The sequence below is a fragment of the Sapajus apella genome, unplaced genomic scaffold (genome assembly GCF_009761245.1).
Source record: "Sapajus apella isolate SASKATOON/1434 unplaced genomic scaffold, GSC_monkey_1.0 scaffold4, whole genome shotgun sequence".
NCBI lineage: Eukaryota > Metazoa > Chordata > Mammalia > Primates > Cebidae > Sapajus > Sapajus apella.
The window spans coordinates 38,994,393-39,008,895 of NW_022436944.1; the positions used below are offsets into that span (position 1 = coordinate 38,994,393).

General features: G+C 36.3%; 1 protein-coding gene across 12 annotated transcripts in view; it reads right to left on the reverse strand.

Moving 5' to 3' along the window:
• SATB1 (SATB homeobox 1) overlaps positions 1–14,503 on the reverse strand; it is a 100,344-nt gene that overhangs the window by 4,420 nt on the left and 81,421 nt on the right. For 10 of the 12 annotated variants that reach the window (XM_032259376.1, XM_032259383.1, XM_032259373.1 and 7 more), the window contains one exon: positions 2,295–2,498. In XM_032259376.1, the coding sequence (XP_032115267.1) occupies positions 2,295–2,498 (204 nt within the window). Of the gene's footprint in view, positions 1–4; positions 1,706–2,294; positions 2,499–14,503 lie in introns of those variants that run through there. The other 2 variants (XM_032259441.1, XM_032259432.1) reach the window with 2 other exon arrangements.

A 14,503-nucleotide genomic window follows, 5' to 3' on the forward strand; every position in this document is an offset into this window, starting at 1 on the left:
GAGCTCTGCTAGCGTGGAGCTCCACACAAAGCCGCCTAGAATCAGGAAGCGTGGTCACAAATCCCACATATAGCTTCTTTGGTAGGGACGAAGAATTAGAACAAAAAGGAAGGCCAGCTAAATGGCCCACAGCATTTAGAAAAAAATCAAAAATGATATGAACTAGGAAGGGATGAATTAATATGGCTATGCCCCCCAAATGAATAATATGGGGGGCTACTGCACTTACTTATCAGACATCAGTGGAGGAAGTGAAAACTCAGTGCTCTGAAAATGGGAGCCATAAACTTCACTAGAAGGACACGCATCAAAGGCGAAGACGGCACATCAAATTATGATGTAAATAATTAACAAAGATTTAAAATGAAGATTGAGAGGCTAGGATTTCAAAGACATTTTAGAAAGGTGAGCTACAGAGCAGTAGGGAAAGAAATTCATGTTCTGCTCTGTTTCACTGAATGGCCAGGAAGAACGGAAGATGAGTGTATGCTCTTATTCAATGTTATCTGTCATGAGACCAAAGGATTTTTAAGATTCTCACATTTGCGATTTTTCTATCAGACAGTTCCAATTTAATACACACACAATTTCTTACCAAATTGTCCTAGGCTGACACTGCAAGTTTTTTTCTTACCTCAAAATAAAGGTTCAATCCCCCATACGATGGCTAGCGAATTGTTTTGTCTATAGTAAACTCAGATGTGATTAGGATTTAAATTTAGTGTATACAGACACTTTTTCATAATTACTATATGTGCTATAATTTCCATACACAATTATACATAAATATGTGACACATGCACATACTGTATACTCGATATCCATAATTCTTACCAGCAAAGCAAATCAACCTGCGTAAGTGGCACAATATTAGAATGCTGATATCGTCTCTATGCACTTCCTTTTATAGCTCTAAGAAGGAATTTTATTAAAAACAATTTACATTTTCAAATGAGTACTTTTTAAAATTACTTAACATACATTTTTCTCTTTTTTGTTTCTGCTAAACAGTAAGTTTTTCAGGCTTTCATGGTTATTTTACTGCTTGAAATCCTAAAGGGAACCTCTCTGTCAACTTGTTTTAATACACACTCGAGAATTTTTTTATCCTGGTAAACAACTCTATTATTGTTTTTAGCTATATATATATATATATATATATATACACACACGCACACACGTGTATCTATATATATTTTTACAGAAATATAAAAAATAATGCAGGTGATTCAACAAAGGTAGAATTTTAGGACTCTGGAAGGCAATGGCATTTTACTTTAAAAGAGAAAGCTAAAATTATCCCCTTTAACAAATATAAGCTCTACAGCTCAAGTTCAATGATAAACGCTTCCTAAGCAATTGGGGCCCTAAGAGCACTAATAACTACCTGATCCCAGAACTCTTCCATCTAAATTCAGAGGAGAGTTCCTTTATGAGATGAATGGTGACGAGTCCCATAACATGACAAAGCACAAGGCTGCATCTGCTGGCACAGTGGGCTCTGGCCATGGCCATGGTATATCCTTTGAAAATCCTGACCTGGGGAGCAGGTCTTCATTTCACTCCCTCTCTGTGTCCCTTGCTGGCAGAGGTAACTGTGCCCGCTCACCTGAGGAGCAGCACCGAGCCATGGTGCAGGGGTCGGCAGGCCTGGTAAGAAAACGCCTCTAGACTCTCCTTTCCCAAGGGTGCTGGGAGAGGGGCTCTAAAGGAAAGACAAACAGATATGACTCACCCCTAACCTACATTCTGTGAAGTGTGGGGAGACAGAGATTAAACACAAGGTGAAGGAAGGGCCAAGGACGATAAAGCAAGATTCCAATTAAGCTTCCCTCCCCTCCTCTTTCTGGACAGAATCCAATGTACAAAATTGTGATTCTACAAACTTCCTTTACAGCAACAGCAGTAGCTCTTTTCCTCGGGGGTACTGTGCTATTAATTAAAAAAATAGGTGGTTTTAAATTGTGATTTTTAAAAAACACACACAAAAAAACTTTAAACTCTCAACACAAAACCCAATACCAACAAAGACACACTTGCCAAACAAGGAGTGTAAAAAGGGGATTCCTGTCGCTTTGGGGGTTGGAAGATGAGGAAAGAGGAACACAATACATATGTTGGAAAAAGTATGTTAATCTTCAGCTTATCCCCCTGAGCGAGAGGGCAGTGTATTGTTATCTCTTGCTAAAAAGCCTATGTTTAGACTGGCAGGAGGAAGAGAAACGCTAATTTCCCTGCTAAGTTTAAAGCTTTATTTACTTATTGCTATATTGAATTGAACAAGGTAAACAAACCTGAATCTGCTCTGCTGGAACATGGATAATGTGGGGCGGTCTGTCGCCATGGTGATGCACCGCGTTGCTCTCCTGTTCGTAAATGGCATCGCGTTCTGGCTGAGGAAGACTGAGGAACCTTCGGATCATGGAGAGGTTCTCCCACAGGGTTCTGTTTTCTGGAGAAGGATCTTCCTTCCAGCGTAACAGCTCACATAACCATCCCTTAGAGACAAGGGCATAATAGGTTAGTTTGTGCCTATGGGGTGGGGAATGGCATTTTCCAATAGGAGCTAAAAAGGAAAAATCTTATGAATTAACTTTTTCATAAGCTCAGAACACACTAATCTGCTTTAAAATTTGTTTTTAACTTGTTAAGAGAGGTTATCTGTGGCTGTCAAGGAGGCAGACTCTGTTTCTAATCAAAGTTCAGATTTGCATCTCAAGGGAGGGACACATTTTTCAGACTCTGAGGGTAAGAGAGCATTTATCACAGATTTTGTAATATATGAAATAGGAGAAAAACAAAGTTGATGTGCTTCAGTCTTGCGCAACTTTCCTGTCTAATGAGTGGCTGGCCATCTGAGGATACTGAAGTGCTTAAGGGGCAGGACAGATTTTAGAAATAATTTTTTTTAAAGGATTTCCTAAGCTTGTAATTTCTGGATTTGAAAGAAAACTGTGTGAATATTTATGTGTGTGTGCATGTATGAAACAGAAAGGACATGTGCAATTGTACCAGCACGAATGTTGTCCAGTATAAGGCATGATTATTACAATGGGCATTAGAATAATTTGCTATGAAACAATTCTTTAAAAAGAGACACTGGGTCTGCAGTGGCTAGTGCATGTAATCCCAGCACTTTGGGAGGCCGAGGTGGGTGGACCACATGGTGAGAAGATTGAGGCCGTCCTGGCCAGCATGATGAAACACCATTCCTACTAAAAATACAAAAAAATAGCTGGGTATGGTGGCGCATGCCTGCAATCCCAGCTACTCGGGAGGCTGAGGCAAGAGAATTGCTTGAACCAGGGAGATGAAGGTTGCAGTGAGCCAAGATTGAGTCAAAAAAGAAAAAAGAGACAATGGAGTCTATTTTTCTGCTTACTGCAGTGGGAGCATATGATTTGTCAGGCAAGAATTTAATAAGTTTCTTGGGCTAAGAGAGAAGGAAATGTCTAGTGACTGCCAAAATCTGAACCTCTCTTCCAAGGCCCAGTTTTTTACCCTGGGGTTATCTATCAAGAACTGAGTGGGCATCAGAATACATTTTCCAGTCATCTCAAGTCTTCACCTTGGCTGCCGTGGTGGACACTAAACAATGGAGTGAAGGGGAAGAGTGAGGGTGTCCGACCCAGGCCCCCACCAAGCAAGGCAGCCTCTGCTGTTCAGCTGCCTGCTATGCCTCTCACATGCATTCTGTTCTGGAGAAATGTCTTGAAGCCATCTCTACACTTCTTCACTGACCTCCTCACCCTAGATGCCCAGTGACCGGCTGACCCAGTGGCACAAAGTCCCTGGCCCTTTTTCTGAAAATGGACGACTTACTCTATCCTTCAATCTACTCTCTAGAGACAGTCATCCCCATTCTTCTTGCTCCCCCGCCCACCAACCTAGGGCTAGACTTTGCCCAAGACCACATCCTTACTGGACCTCCTGCTCTTCCCTGTCCCTCCTCCTTTCCTCCCAGGGCCCTCACCAAGTCATGAGCACCTGACTCCCATCCTAGGCTCTGCTTTTAGGGAACTTGATCTAAGACAAAGACATTTCTTAGAAATTTTAAGCAAATTAGTTGGATGAAAAGGGAAGTACTGTTTTTTTTTATTATGTAATTTTTAGATCTCGTCAAGGAGGGTTTTATTTTTTATGTTATCAGGGGTGAGGTCAGAGGATGGCATGATTTTCCTTCCCTTCTCAAACTGAAACCATTAGAAAGAAAAATTCTTCTTTGACTGCAGTGTATAGTGGAAAGAAACATGGCCTGTTCTCCCCAAAATGGCCTACTTGAAGAAAAGGTAGAAAACTGACATATAATCTTCCCAAGGCCTATCTGTTAACCAGCCCATGGTGACTGCTGCTGTATCTCATGACATCTACTAGTATTCCTATTCAACAGGTCTTTTAATTAAGCAAATATATGCATGGGGATGGTCATGTAATCATGCACTCATTTGATGCCACTGAATGTATAAATCAAGGTTAAGACAGCAGGCAGTAAACTGAAGATTTACCTGAAAGACTGTTAGCTAAATAAAACATAAAAATCACTGTGATTGCAGTGTCACTGAACTTGCTTCTCTTCTAACCATGGCGATTCTATGTTTATTTCCAGAATACTATAATATGACATATTTCAGCTCTATTTATGTGAATACATTAACTACAAAACTGTATGTGAGCATTTGAAGTATCTGAGACCTACTTGCATATGGTGCCCTAGAGATGTTTACTTAGCTCTTACTGGTAAATATTTGCCATCTGAATTAAGCCATGAAAATATACATTTTTCTACAACTAAGCTATTCTTTATACTTTACATTTTGTTGCTGTGTAGGTTTTAGATATGTATCTTCCTGTAGGCTTTAATATTAACTATGGGTGAGACTACTTTCCCTCTCCTCCTTGTCTGCCTCCTTTAGCCATCACAATTGACAGGATCCCTCTAACTGAACACAGCAAATCACACAGTTTTATATACCTTTCAAAAGAAGTTAGAGGTTCATAAAGAAAAGAGTAGATTTTTTTTTTAACTTGGCTAGTATTCTACTATTGCAATAAATGCTAAACATTGAACATTTAAGAATTTTTTTTTAAGAAATAAATGCTTGTAACTAAAAATTGCTAAAAGTTAAATTAAGAATGATTCATGTAAGAAAAGCTTCTTGGAGAGAGCTGAAAAACTCCAGTGATTTTTCACATCCTTTAGAAACTTTTTAAAGTAATGCAGAGATCAGTTAGCACTTGGATATATGTGAAAAAACATGTGGATCACAGATGTTCTTTGGAAAAGAAAATCATTAGTTCTTTTAAAATGGCTAATAATGATAGCTAATTCCTAAACAATCACACTCATGCTGGTTTAACAAATATTTCAGAAAAAGAGCCCTGACTCATTCAACAAATATTTTGCTCATATTGTCACTTCTGTGTGTCTATACTTATGAGACGGATCCTTATTTTTATTAATTGCCCATGACTAACATAACATTTCCAGTAGTCTGCTATTAACCTCTGCCCTTAAATAATACTTCTAATTCCTTATCTAAAAATAATTTGATGAATTATAAGTTGAAGCATGTCTCCGCTAGCCTTTCAAGAAACGCGATGATTTTAAGAGACTGAAATCAGATGCTTCTTAGAAAAATATTTAACGGTGCAGCTGGGAACTGTTAGCTGTACAAGGGTATTCCAAAAAAATTAAAAGGGGGGGGGTTGCTTCTCTTGATGTGCATCTCTCTTAAAAAATAATGGAAAACAGACATTTTGACACATTAGCTCTTTGTCAGTGTAGAAATAAATTGGCTCATTCCCAATTTATACTGGCAAAAATAAGATAATTTATTCTAATGCTATTTAAATACCTTGGAATATTTTGACTACCTCAAATCCTATTGATCGTTACTCTATTAATAATGACAGTAATCTGATCTATGTTTTTGCAGAAAACGACTAAGAAGCCAAATGCTAATTCTTCAATACCTCTTCCTAGGTCAGTTTTCCACAAGTGTTATTGTTAGAATAAACAAACAGGAAGAAGATGAATATGTCAAAGTATTTTTAATATCTGACAAAAGTGATTCCCAAAGTATGTACTAGTTTTTAAGCGATAACTGCATTTATGTTTGGGGTGGGGGGAGAGATGAAGAATGAAATCCAGTGCTTTGCTGCAAAAAACAAAAACAAAACATAATTACGTTTTTAAGAGAAGTCTCTGGGACTTGATACACGTAAGGCCATAGGCAGGAATAGAAAACTGCTCTCTAAATTAAATTAGCTCACAACTGTTTTGAACAGTAGAAAAGACAGGGGACTAACAGCCTTAAAATAATGAGACCAATCCATTCTCAGAAAACTAAAATGGTACAAGGAACAACCTAAACTTTAAATGTAGTAAATTTGCCAAGCAACATTACGCTGCATATAAAGAGGGCAAAATATAAACAGTAGCCACATGTAAATAAATTAGTAAAACTTTCAGGATGTTACTACTTTTCAAACTGACAAAGTTTAATTTGACACCTTCTGTTCTAAACCCTTTGTTTCTATTCAAAATCACGCCTTGAGCTGTTGCGATCCATCACAGTGCTCCCCCTATTACTTAAAAAAACTGGCATGGACCCTGAATAAGCTGAAAATGCCATGCAGATGAATTCTGAGATAATATGTTCAAACCTGTTATATACAACACAAATCCTGTAAAGTTATGGATTGTAAACCTACATTTATTGAGAACTAAAAGTCTTAAATCCATCTGCCACAAAGGAAATACTGTTGTGTACTTTATAGTAACCAAGAACCATCTGCAAATGTCTTGCTACCGTAAGCAAGAAAATGGTGCAAAAGATGCTAAACCTAAGATTGCATGAAATAAATAACATTCTTTTTGACTGGTTTTGGTTAGGGATCTATTAAAGAAATGTAAGACTGGGTGGGGGGGAAGGAAAAGAGAAAATGCAGAATAACTGCCAAATCAGTACTGCAAAAAAGCAAAACAAACTCAATGATAAGACAATGGCAATTTATTATGGTCCATGAAACACACGACTGTATGCTCATTTTAAAGGAAAAATTAGCAGTTCTAAACTCAATATTCTAATGATGTGCTTTACTGACAGAATCTTGTTGCACCACATTTAAATAAAAATCCTGGCACCTTCATCTCTCAGCTGCTAATTTCCAACCAAACTCAATCTCTGATTTCCACTCCACTCTTTTTAGAACATTTAATTCAAGTCAATTCGCTTCTAACATTTTAACAGATAAGGGGTGCACAATGATTTTAATTGAGTCAAGAAAGTAACCTCCTTTCATAAATGAATTTATTGTACTTTATAAAGCCTCACACGCATAAAAAGAGAACCCCTAACAAGGCCTGTTCTGTGACAAAGCTGGGAGTATGTAACATAACTACTTTTCCAGGAGAAAACAGACTTTGGTATTCTCCGAGAAAAAAAGTCATTTAATGCAATATACATATATGTATATATTATCATTATGTACATATACATTTTAAAACTAAGAGCTATAAAAAGAGAAAGAAAATGACAAATAATTCTTACTGCAACTAAGAAGGAAAAATACAGCTGAAAAAAATAGACTGGTAATTTGAATTCTAAAAAAGTAAAACATTTTATAGTCTGTATTTATCCCCCCTCACCCTCATCTTTTATGTGTTATTTGAAGGAATATTTTGTTCCAATCTCTGGGGCATATAGTATAATAATATATGATATTAAAAGAAATCAATCTAAATAGGAAAGTATTTGATACAAACATTTTAGTGGAAAGCATGAATTACATTTCAGCAAGTAGTAGGAACAAGGATTAAGTACATAATCCATTAAATAGTACTTCTAACAAAAAATTCAGTATTGTAGACTAAACTACACCAGGCATTTGAATGAGTACATTTTCAACAACAACTAACTATAAAGCTAGCAATTTATCATTCAGCAAATAATTTTCTACTTTTAAAAGAATCTGTAAGTGTTACTTATGCTAATGAAGACAGTTTTTAATCTGCCCACAAACATGCTAATAGAGGGCAATTTTTGTGTGTGTGTGTGTGTTTTTTTTTTTTTTCCTATTTTTTACAAAGCTGTCGGCACTCAAGGGTAATTTCATATCAGTGTTCTACAAGCTGGGGGAAAATGGGTTCTAATTGTCAGAGCTACCAAATCCTTCACCTTTAGCATAAAGGTTTAAAGATATCACAAAAGATGCAAAGTGACTAATAACGTTTTAAACCACCTCTTTTTCTGTCTGAAAAAAACAACTAAACCTTACAAAAGTAGGGTTGCAGAAAGGTTCTATTTTCATATGTTTTATGCTTTATACACACTGTGCCTCAAAGGTACTATTTAAACATACTACTTTTGGTTGGGGGGCTAATACAGAAATATCCAAGACCTAATGGAGATACAATCCCATTTCTAGGTGTGAGGTCTAAATGCTTCACACACCCACTTGCAACCTTTTTTCATGAAGAATCATAACACTGTGCAGTGAGAAACAAAACAGTGGCAAAGCAATACTGAAAGCATTTTAAATTATTTACTAGGTTAAAAGGGTGAAATGATACTTTAAATACATCAAATTTCATCATCTAGACCATTTTTTGGTGGCAAAGTGGTATTGATCTTTCCAAATGCTTAAAATTAACTATTTTCCAGAAGGTCATTATTTGATTAAAGGCATTAAAGTTGAGGGCAAGAAGCGATGCACTTTTTCTTCTTTCCCATTCAAATCATCATATAATTTAATATAAACCATCCCATCATGTCCTGTAATAAAAACACTTGTCTTAAGATATTGTTCTTTACCTAACATATTAACCTTTAAATGATATGAAGTTTTTTAGAAGAAAAACCTTTGCTAAAGCAGATTATTCTATAACATTATGAGAGGCCCCCACCATTAACATTGATAAAGATACATGTTCTCCTCTATGGAATTAGTAGGAAATGCATTAATCTTTCTCCCCATCTTAATAACATCTACTTTGTGTAAAGTGAAAAGAACCTCAGCTGGCAGTCTACGTAACTTTTCCTGCTAAGTTAACATTGGTCTTATTAAAGAAAACATGGAAAATAAATTTGAACAGAGACATACCAGTAAATGCATTTTCCATTCTAAAAGTAGCACATTACAACCATTTGATTCAAAGATGGGTTTTAAAAAAGAAAGGCATATGTGTGTGCATGTATGTATCCCCCAATATTTTTATTTTTCAAAGTGTGGTTTCTGATATTTGCTGAAAGAAAAAAAAATTATAATAATCCTTTTAAATGTTACTATTTTTAACTTCTAAACTGTTACTGTTTTTAAATTCTCTCTAGATGTTCCAGTTTATTTAAGAGACTCAATATCTGAGCCAAAAAATTTGTGTGTTCCAATACTGGGGCAATAATAGGACATAAAATGGCTATCAAGAAATTTTTTGCTTGAGTGAATTTTTGCCACTTAGTCATTAAGAAGTTAAACAGCTCTAGCAGAGTTTCTAAAGGTTACACATAAAGAAAATTATTAGCATAAAGAAATAATGCTTATACAACCTGGAGAAAATGTTCTATTAAAATTTAGTGAATTTCGAAGGAATACGTGCAGTCACTGGTAACTGGTAAATGATCTTTTTCAATTTTGTTTAAAATTTAATCAGATAAAAAAGTGCAAATCAATTTTTTTAATGGTTTTATGTTTACCTCTTTTATACTTTTTGAAAGCCACTAACTTTAGGGCACACATGGATTTGGTGGTTTCTCCTAGGACACAAATCACTTGGTCCTTAACAAGATTATCAGATAACAAACTGGCCACAGTAGATACAAATGGTTCTGACTTAAACAGGTTGTTGAGCAAAGAGATCTCACATTTTAAAGAATATTTTCAGAGGGGGAATTTGAGAAGGGGTTAAAAACAAACAGGAATGAAGATAAAAGTATAAAATTCTAGACAACCCATTAAACCAGTTAGCAAAAAGATGAGCTCTTGATGGAAATAGAGATTTTCCCAAAAAAGGTCTGAATTTATTTTTAAAACATTAGATTTGGAAAATATCTAATTTGAAAGTTTAATTTTCATATATACGTCAATCCTGCTTTCAGGGTAGTTTAGTCAAAGCTGAAACAAAACAAATAAAATTCTGGCTTATATATCTGATACTTGAATAAGGACTCTGAAAAAAATTTTCTCATTTTTTCCCCTCAGCCTAAGATATATTTTTCACATTACATAAATTTCAGTGATATGATCTGGCTCCTATTTAACATTTATGCACTTTCTCTTCAAATGTTAAGTTTTAATTTTCTCCTCATTCTTCATAGCTGGTGTCATTTAAAAAAAAACAGAAAACTCAACACTCCCAAGGTTCGTGCTGTAACATTTTCATCAATTTTAGTCTCTCCATCATTAAGAACCATTTACTCTTTCCATTCTGCCACTATTGACTTGTCAGAACTGAGGCACCTCTTCCTTGAATTACTCTCTTAAACAACATTCTTTTTTAATTACTTCCACTGGGCAATTATTCTGATTTCTGAACAAAAAAGCTTTAAAGTAATCATTCCTCTTCCTTTCTTGAGTTAGGAAAAAAGTACGTCAATGATGATCAGAGTTTTGATGACGAATAGGTTCTCTATTCGTCATACAGTGTGATCATACAGAATTGATGTGATTCCTATAAAAAGCACATTAACCTAATGTTTAATTTCGCCTATGAAATTTATTGACAGGTAAAGAAACAGGTTTCATTAAGCTTTCTTGAATACTCTTAACCATCTTTGTGATATCCTTGTAAATGGGATCCCAGAATGAGAATAATTATATTAGTCTTCTACTTTAAAACTGCACATAGCCGGGCGCGGTGGCTCAAGCCTGTAATCCCAGCACTTTGGGAGGCCGAGGCGGGTGGATCACAAGGTCAAGAGATCAAGACCATCCTGGTCAACAAGGTGAAACCCCGTCTCTACTAAAAATACAAAAATTAGCTGGGCATGACGGTGCATGCCTGTAGTCCCAGCTACTCGGGAGGCTGAGGCCGGAGAATTGCTTGAACCCAGGAGGCGGAGGTTGCAGTGAGCCGAGATCACGCCATTGCACTCCAGCCTGGGCAACAACAGCAAAGCTCCGTCTCAAAAAAAAAAAAAAAAAAAAAAAAAAACTGCACATAGTTACCCTACTGTTCGCTATGACCTTCAGTGGCTTCCCAAGGTGGGAGAAAAGTTCACATTCCCAGGGGCTGCTTTTGAGGTTCTTCCCAATGACACTGATGTCCAAATTTGTTGGACTATTTATTAGCTATTGCCAAACACTGCCTTACATTCTATTCTCCATTCCTCACACAATTCTCTCTAATGGGAAAGCCCTTGCTCCTTCTTCCTGGTGTCCCTTCAAATACTACTTGTCTTTCAAGGCACGCTCAAGCACTTCTGTATACCAGTAAAAGGATTATATCCCATATAGGCTTTTATCTATGTGAACTTGAACAAATAACCTTTCTGAGCCTCAGATTCTTCCTCTACAAACTGCAGGTAATAATGGTATTAATCTCACAGGATACTAGCCAGTACAAATGAAACAGAATACATTCAGCCCAATGCTTGCTCCATGGTAACCACCAAAGGTCTTATAAACTTTACTGAAAGCACTTGCCTTAAATGTCTCCAAATACATTTTGAAAGACCTGGTATTCAAAAATAACTATTAGTGCAAGATAGCATGTGATAAAGGTCACTGATGGGCAGACGTCAAGTGGGATCCACGTGGAGAAGTGCTGAGGTAGGGCTGTCAAGGAACTCTTCATTGATGAAGAGAGATGCTGGCTTGGATTTGAAAAGGGAGCAATATATAAAATAGGAAGAATAACAAATAACAGAACAGGATGAATTGGCAGGAATCTGGGAAAACAGACAGACCAGTGCTTTTGAACTCACTGCTTATGACCCTTTTTTTAAAAAAATAGCTCTTTATCATATTTTCTTGAGGATACTACTTAGTTACTGCAACCTCATCTCCTCTAATGGACTTCTAAGATCTATTTGTTAAGATCTTAGTTAAGCCTGGGTTTTAACTGGAGTATCTATTCTACCATTTATCATCAGCCTTGTAACCTTGGGCAGATGACTCAATTTTGCTAAACCTCAATTTGCTGCTCTATAAATGGGGTCTATTTACCACTTAATTCATAGGGTTGTAAGAATTAAGTAAAATAATTCATGAAAAGGGCTTGGCACACAGTAATAGTATGATGAATATCAGCTACTATTATTTTATTGTTGTTGTCATTATCACACAGGGGATTTCAATGTCAAGGGAGCTAATGAAAATAATTCAGTTACAATATTCCAATCTGAGCCAAAGCCAGGTTCTCCTCCTAGGAAGTTTTACTCAGTTAATAGTATTACCACACAACCCAATCACCTAGGCTGAAAGGCTGTTATTTGAAGCATAAATTGGTATAGTCTTTCTGAAGGACATCGTGAATTGCAGAATGTAGAAATGTCCAGCAATCATCTGTAAAACCCAAATGCCTTCTTTGATCCAATAATTTCACTTTTAAGAATTTAAGGAAATAAGGATGTGTATAAATATCTAACTATAATGATGTTTACATTCATATTTATACTAGCAAAAGTTGAATATAATCTAAATACACATCAATAGGAAATTAAATGGTATCTGCAGCCCATGAATAAATGTAAGACATACATGCAAACACACATATATACATACAGACAGATACATGTACGTGTGTGTGTGTGTGTGTGTGTGTGTTGTATAAAGTACGTAAATCAGGATCCTTAAAATGGTCATTTCTAGGTGATTAAAATTACCAGTAATTCTACGTTTTTCCTTATGTCTTTATCTTCTTATTTTTCTATAGTGGCTATGTATCAGTTTTGTAATAAAAATACATAGCAAAGTGGCTTTAACTAAAAATCTAACTTTTCTTGTCTGTCTCTCCCATAACTGATTAATTCCTGTCAATACTCCCTCAAACATCTCTTGAATTTGTGGTTCAGTCCCACAGCGTTTCTTCGATAATCTAATTCTGATGGGTTTCTTTATCCCAACCCACCCCCAGCCCTGCTATCTGAGTTACATTTATCACAAACAAATGTGTGGCAAACTCTTCACTTTCCTTCACCCAAAATGCCTGGAAACACCCTGAGGCTCACACTTCAATGAGTGAACGCTTTGTGGCAAAAGATTCACCACAACAAACTCAAGTGGCAGCAAATGGGGGGTACCCAGAAAGATACAAAAATGGCCCAATCTGGGCCATTTAGTTAGTGGTAAAAAACTGTATACACCTCTGCAATTTCTGAGAGCTCGTGTATAGCAGCAAAGTCCAACAATTTGTATTCATAGTGACGCTGTATTTAAACAAAAAGTAAGGTTCAAACTGAGCTCAGCATAATAGGTTTAAGAAGGTAGGCGGGCACTATAAAGATCTTCTGTCAAAGGAAAATAAAATTACTGTTTTCTTTAAAAACAGAATTTTTAACAAGAAACTTTACTTTTCCTAAATTGCTTAACTCAAATGAATATGTGCTCTCATATTGCAATGTTATGAAGCAAATTTATTATGTTGCTTCCTAAAGTCACTATTAAAAATTTACGATATTTATTTTCCTATTCAAAATAATGAAGGTCATTAAGAAAAACCATTGCTGAATATTCATATATGCCATGTGCAAAAAAAATAAAAAACAAAAAACAAAAACAAACCCAAACCCAAACCCAAACCCCACGCATACATATAAGAAATCATAAAATGAGTAATTTTAAGGTGACAATTTACCTGACAGGGTGGTTTGTGTGCTTACAAAAATAATTTACTAACAGGTTGATTTAGACAAATATTTCTGCCACTGCATTTTTAATTGATTTATGTAAAACTTTTCAAACTGCACATCTCCTAAAATGAGTTACAGTCCCTACTATGCATATTTAGGGGCTGGGAATTAAAATTTTAAATATTCCCTCTATGTTTTAGGAGAGATAACAAATAATTTTTGAAACAAGGGGAAGTCATTTGGGATTGTAAAAGTTATGGGAATCACATCCTAAGAGGAACAATCAAGCAAGCAGGGTCACTATGAGCTCCCAACTTGCTTATGATTTTCCTGATAAAGTAACACCCATTTTGTGGCCAAAACCACATCATTTTATCCATTATACAAACCTGCTAATCAGAAGTTGGCTTAATTTGAAAGACTCAAATCTTGTGATTCACAAGTAGGCATTAAAAAAAGGCAAGCATAAATATTTCTAGACGCATCATGTGGGTCCCAGTGACAATGACCGGGTTATAATTTTACCAATAAAAGGAGACAAGGGAGACTGGGGCTTTGCACAGACTGTCTCAATCACTCCTCTGATCACATTTTACATCTGGGGAAAGCAAGCTCAGAAAAGGCTCCAGGGGAGAATGGCAGCAGTGGAGCATGGCCCTGCTCTGTCCTTGTGAGCCCACACCAGCACCTCCTCCCACTGTCCCACAGTGACT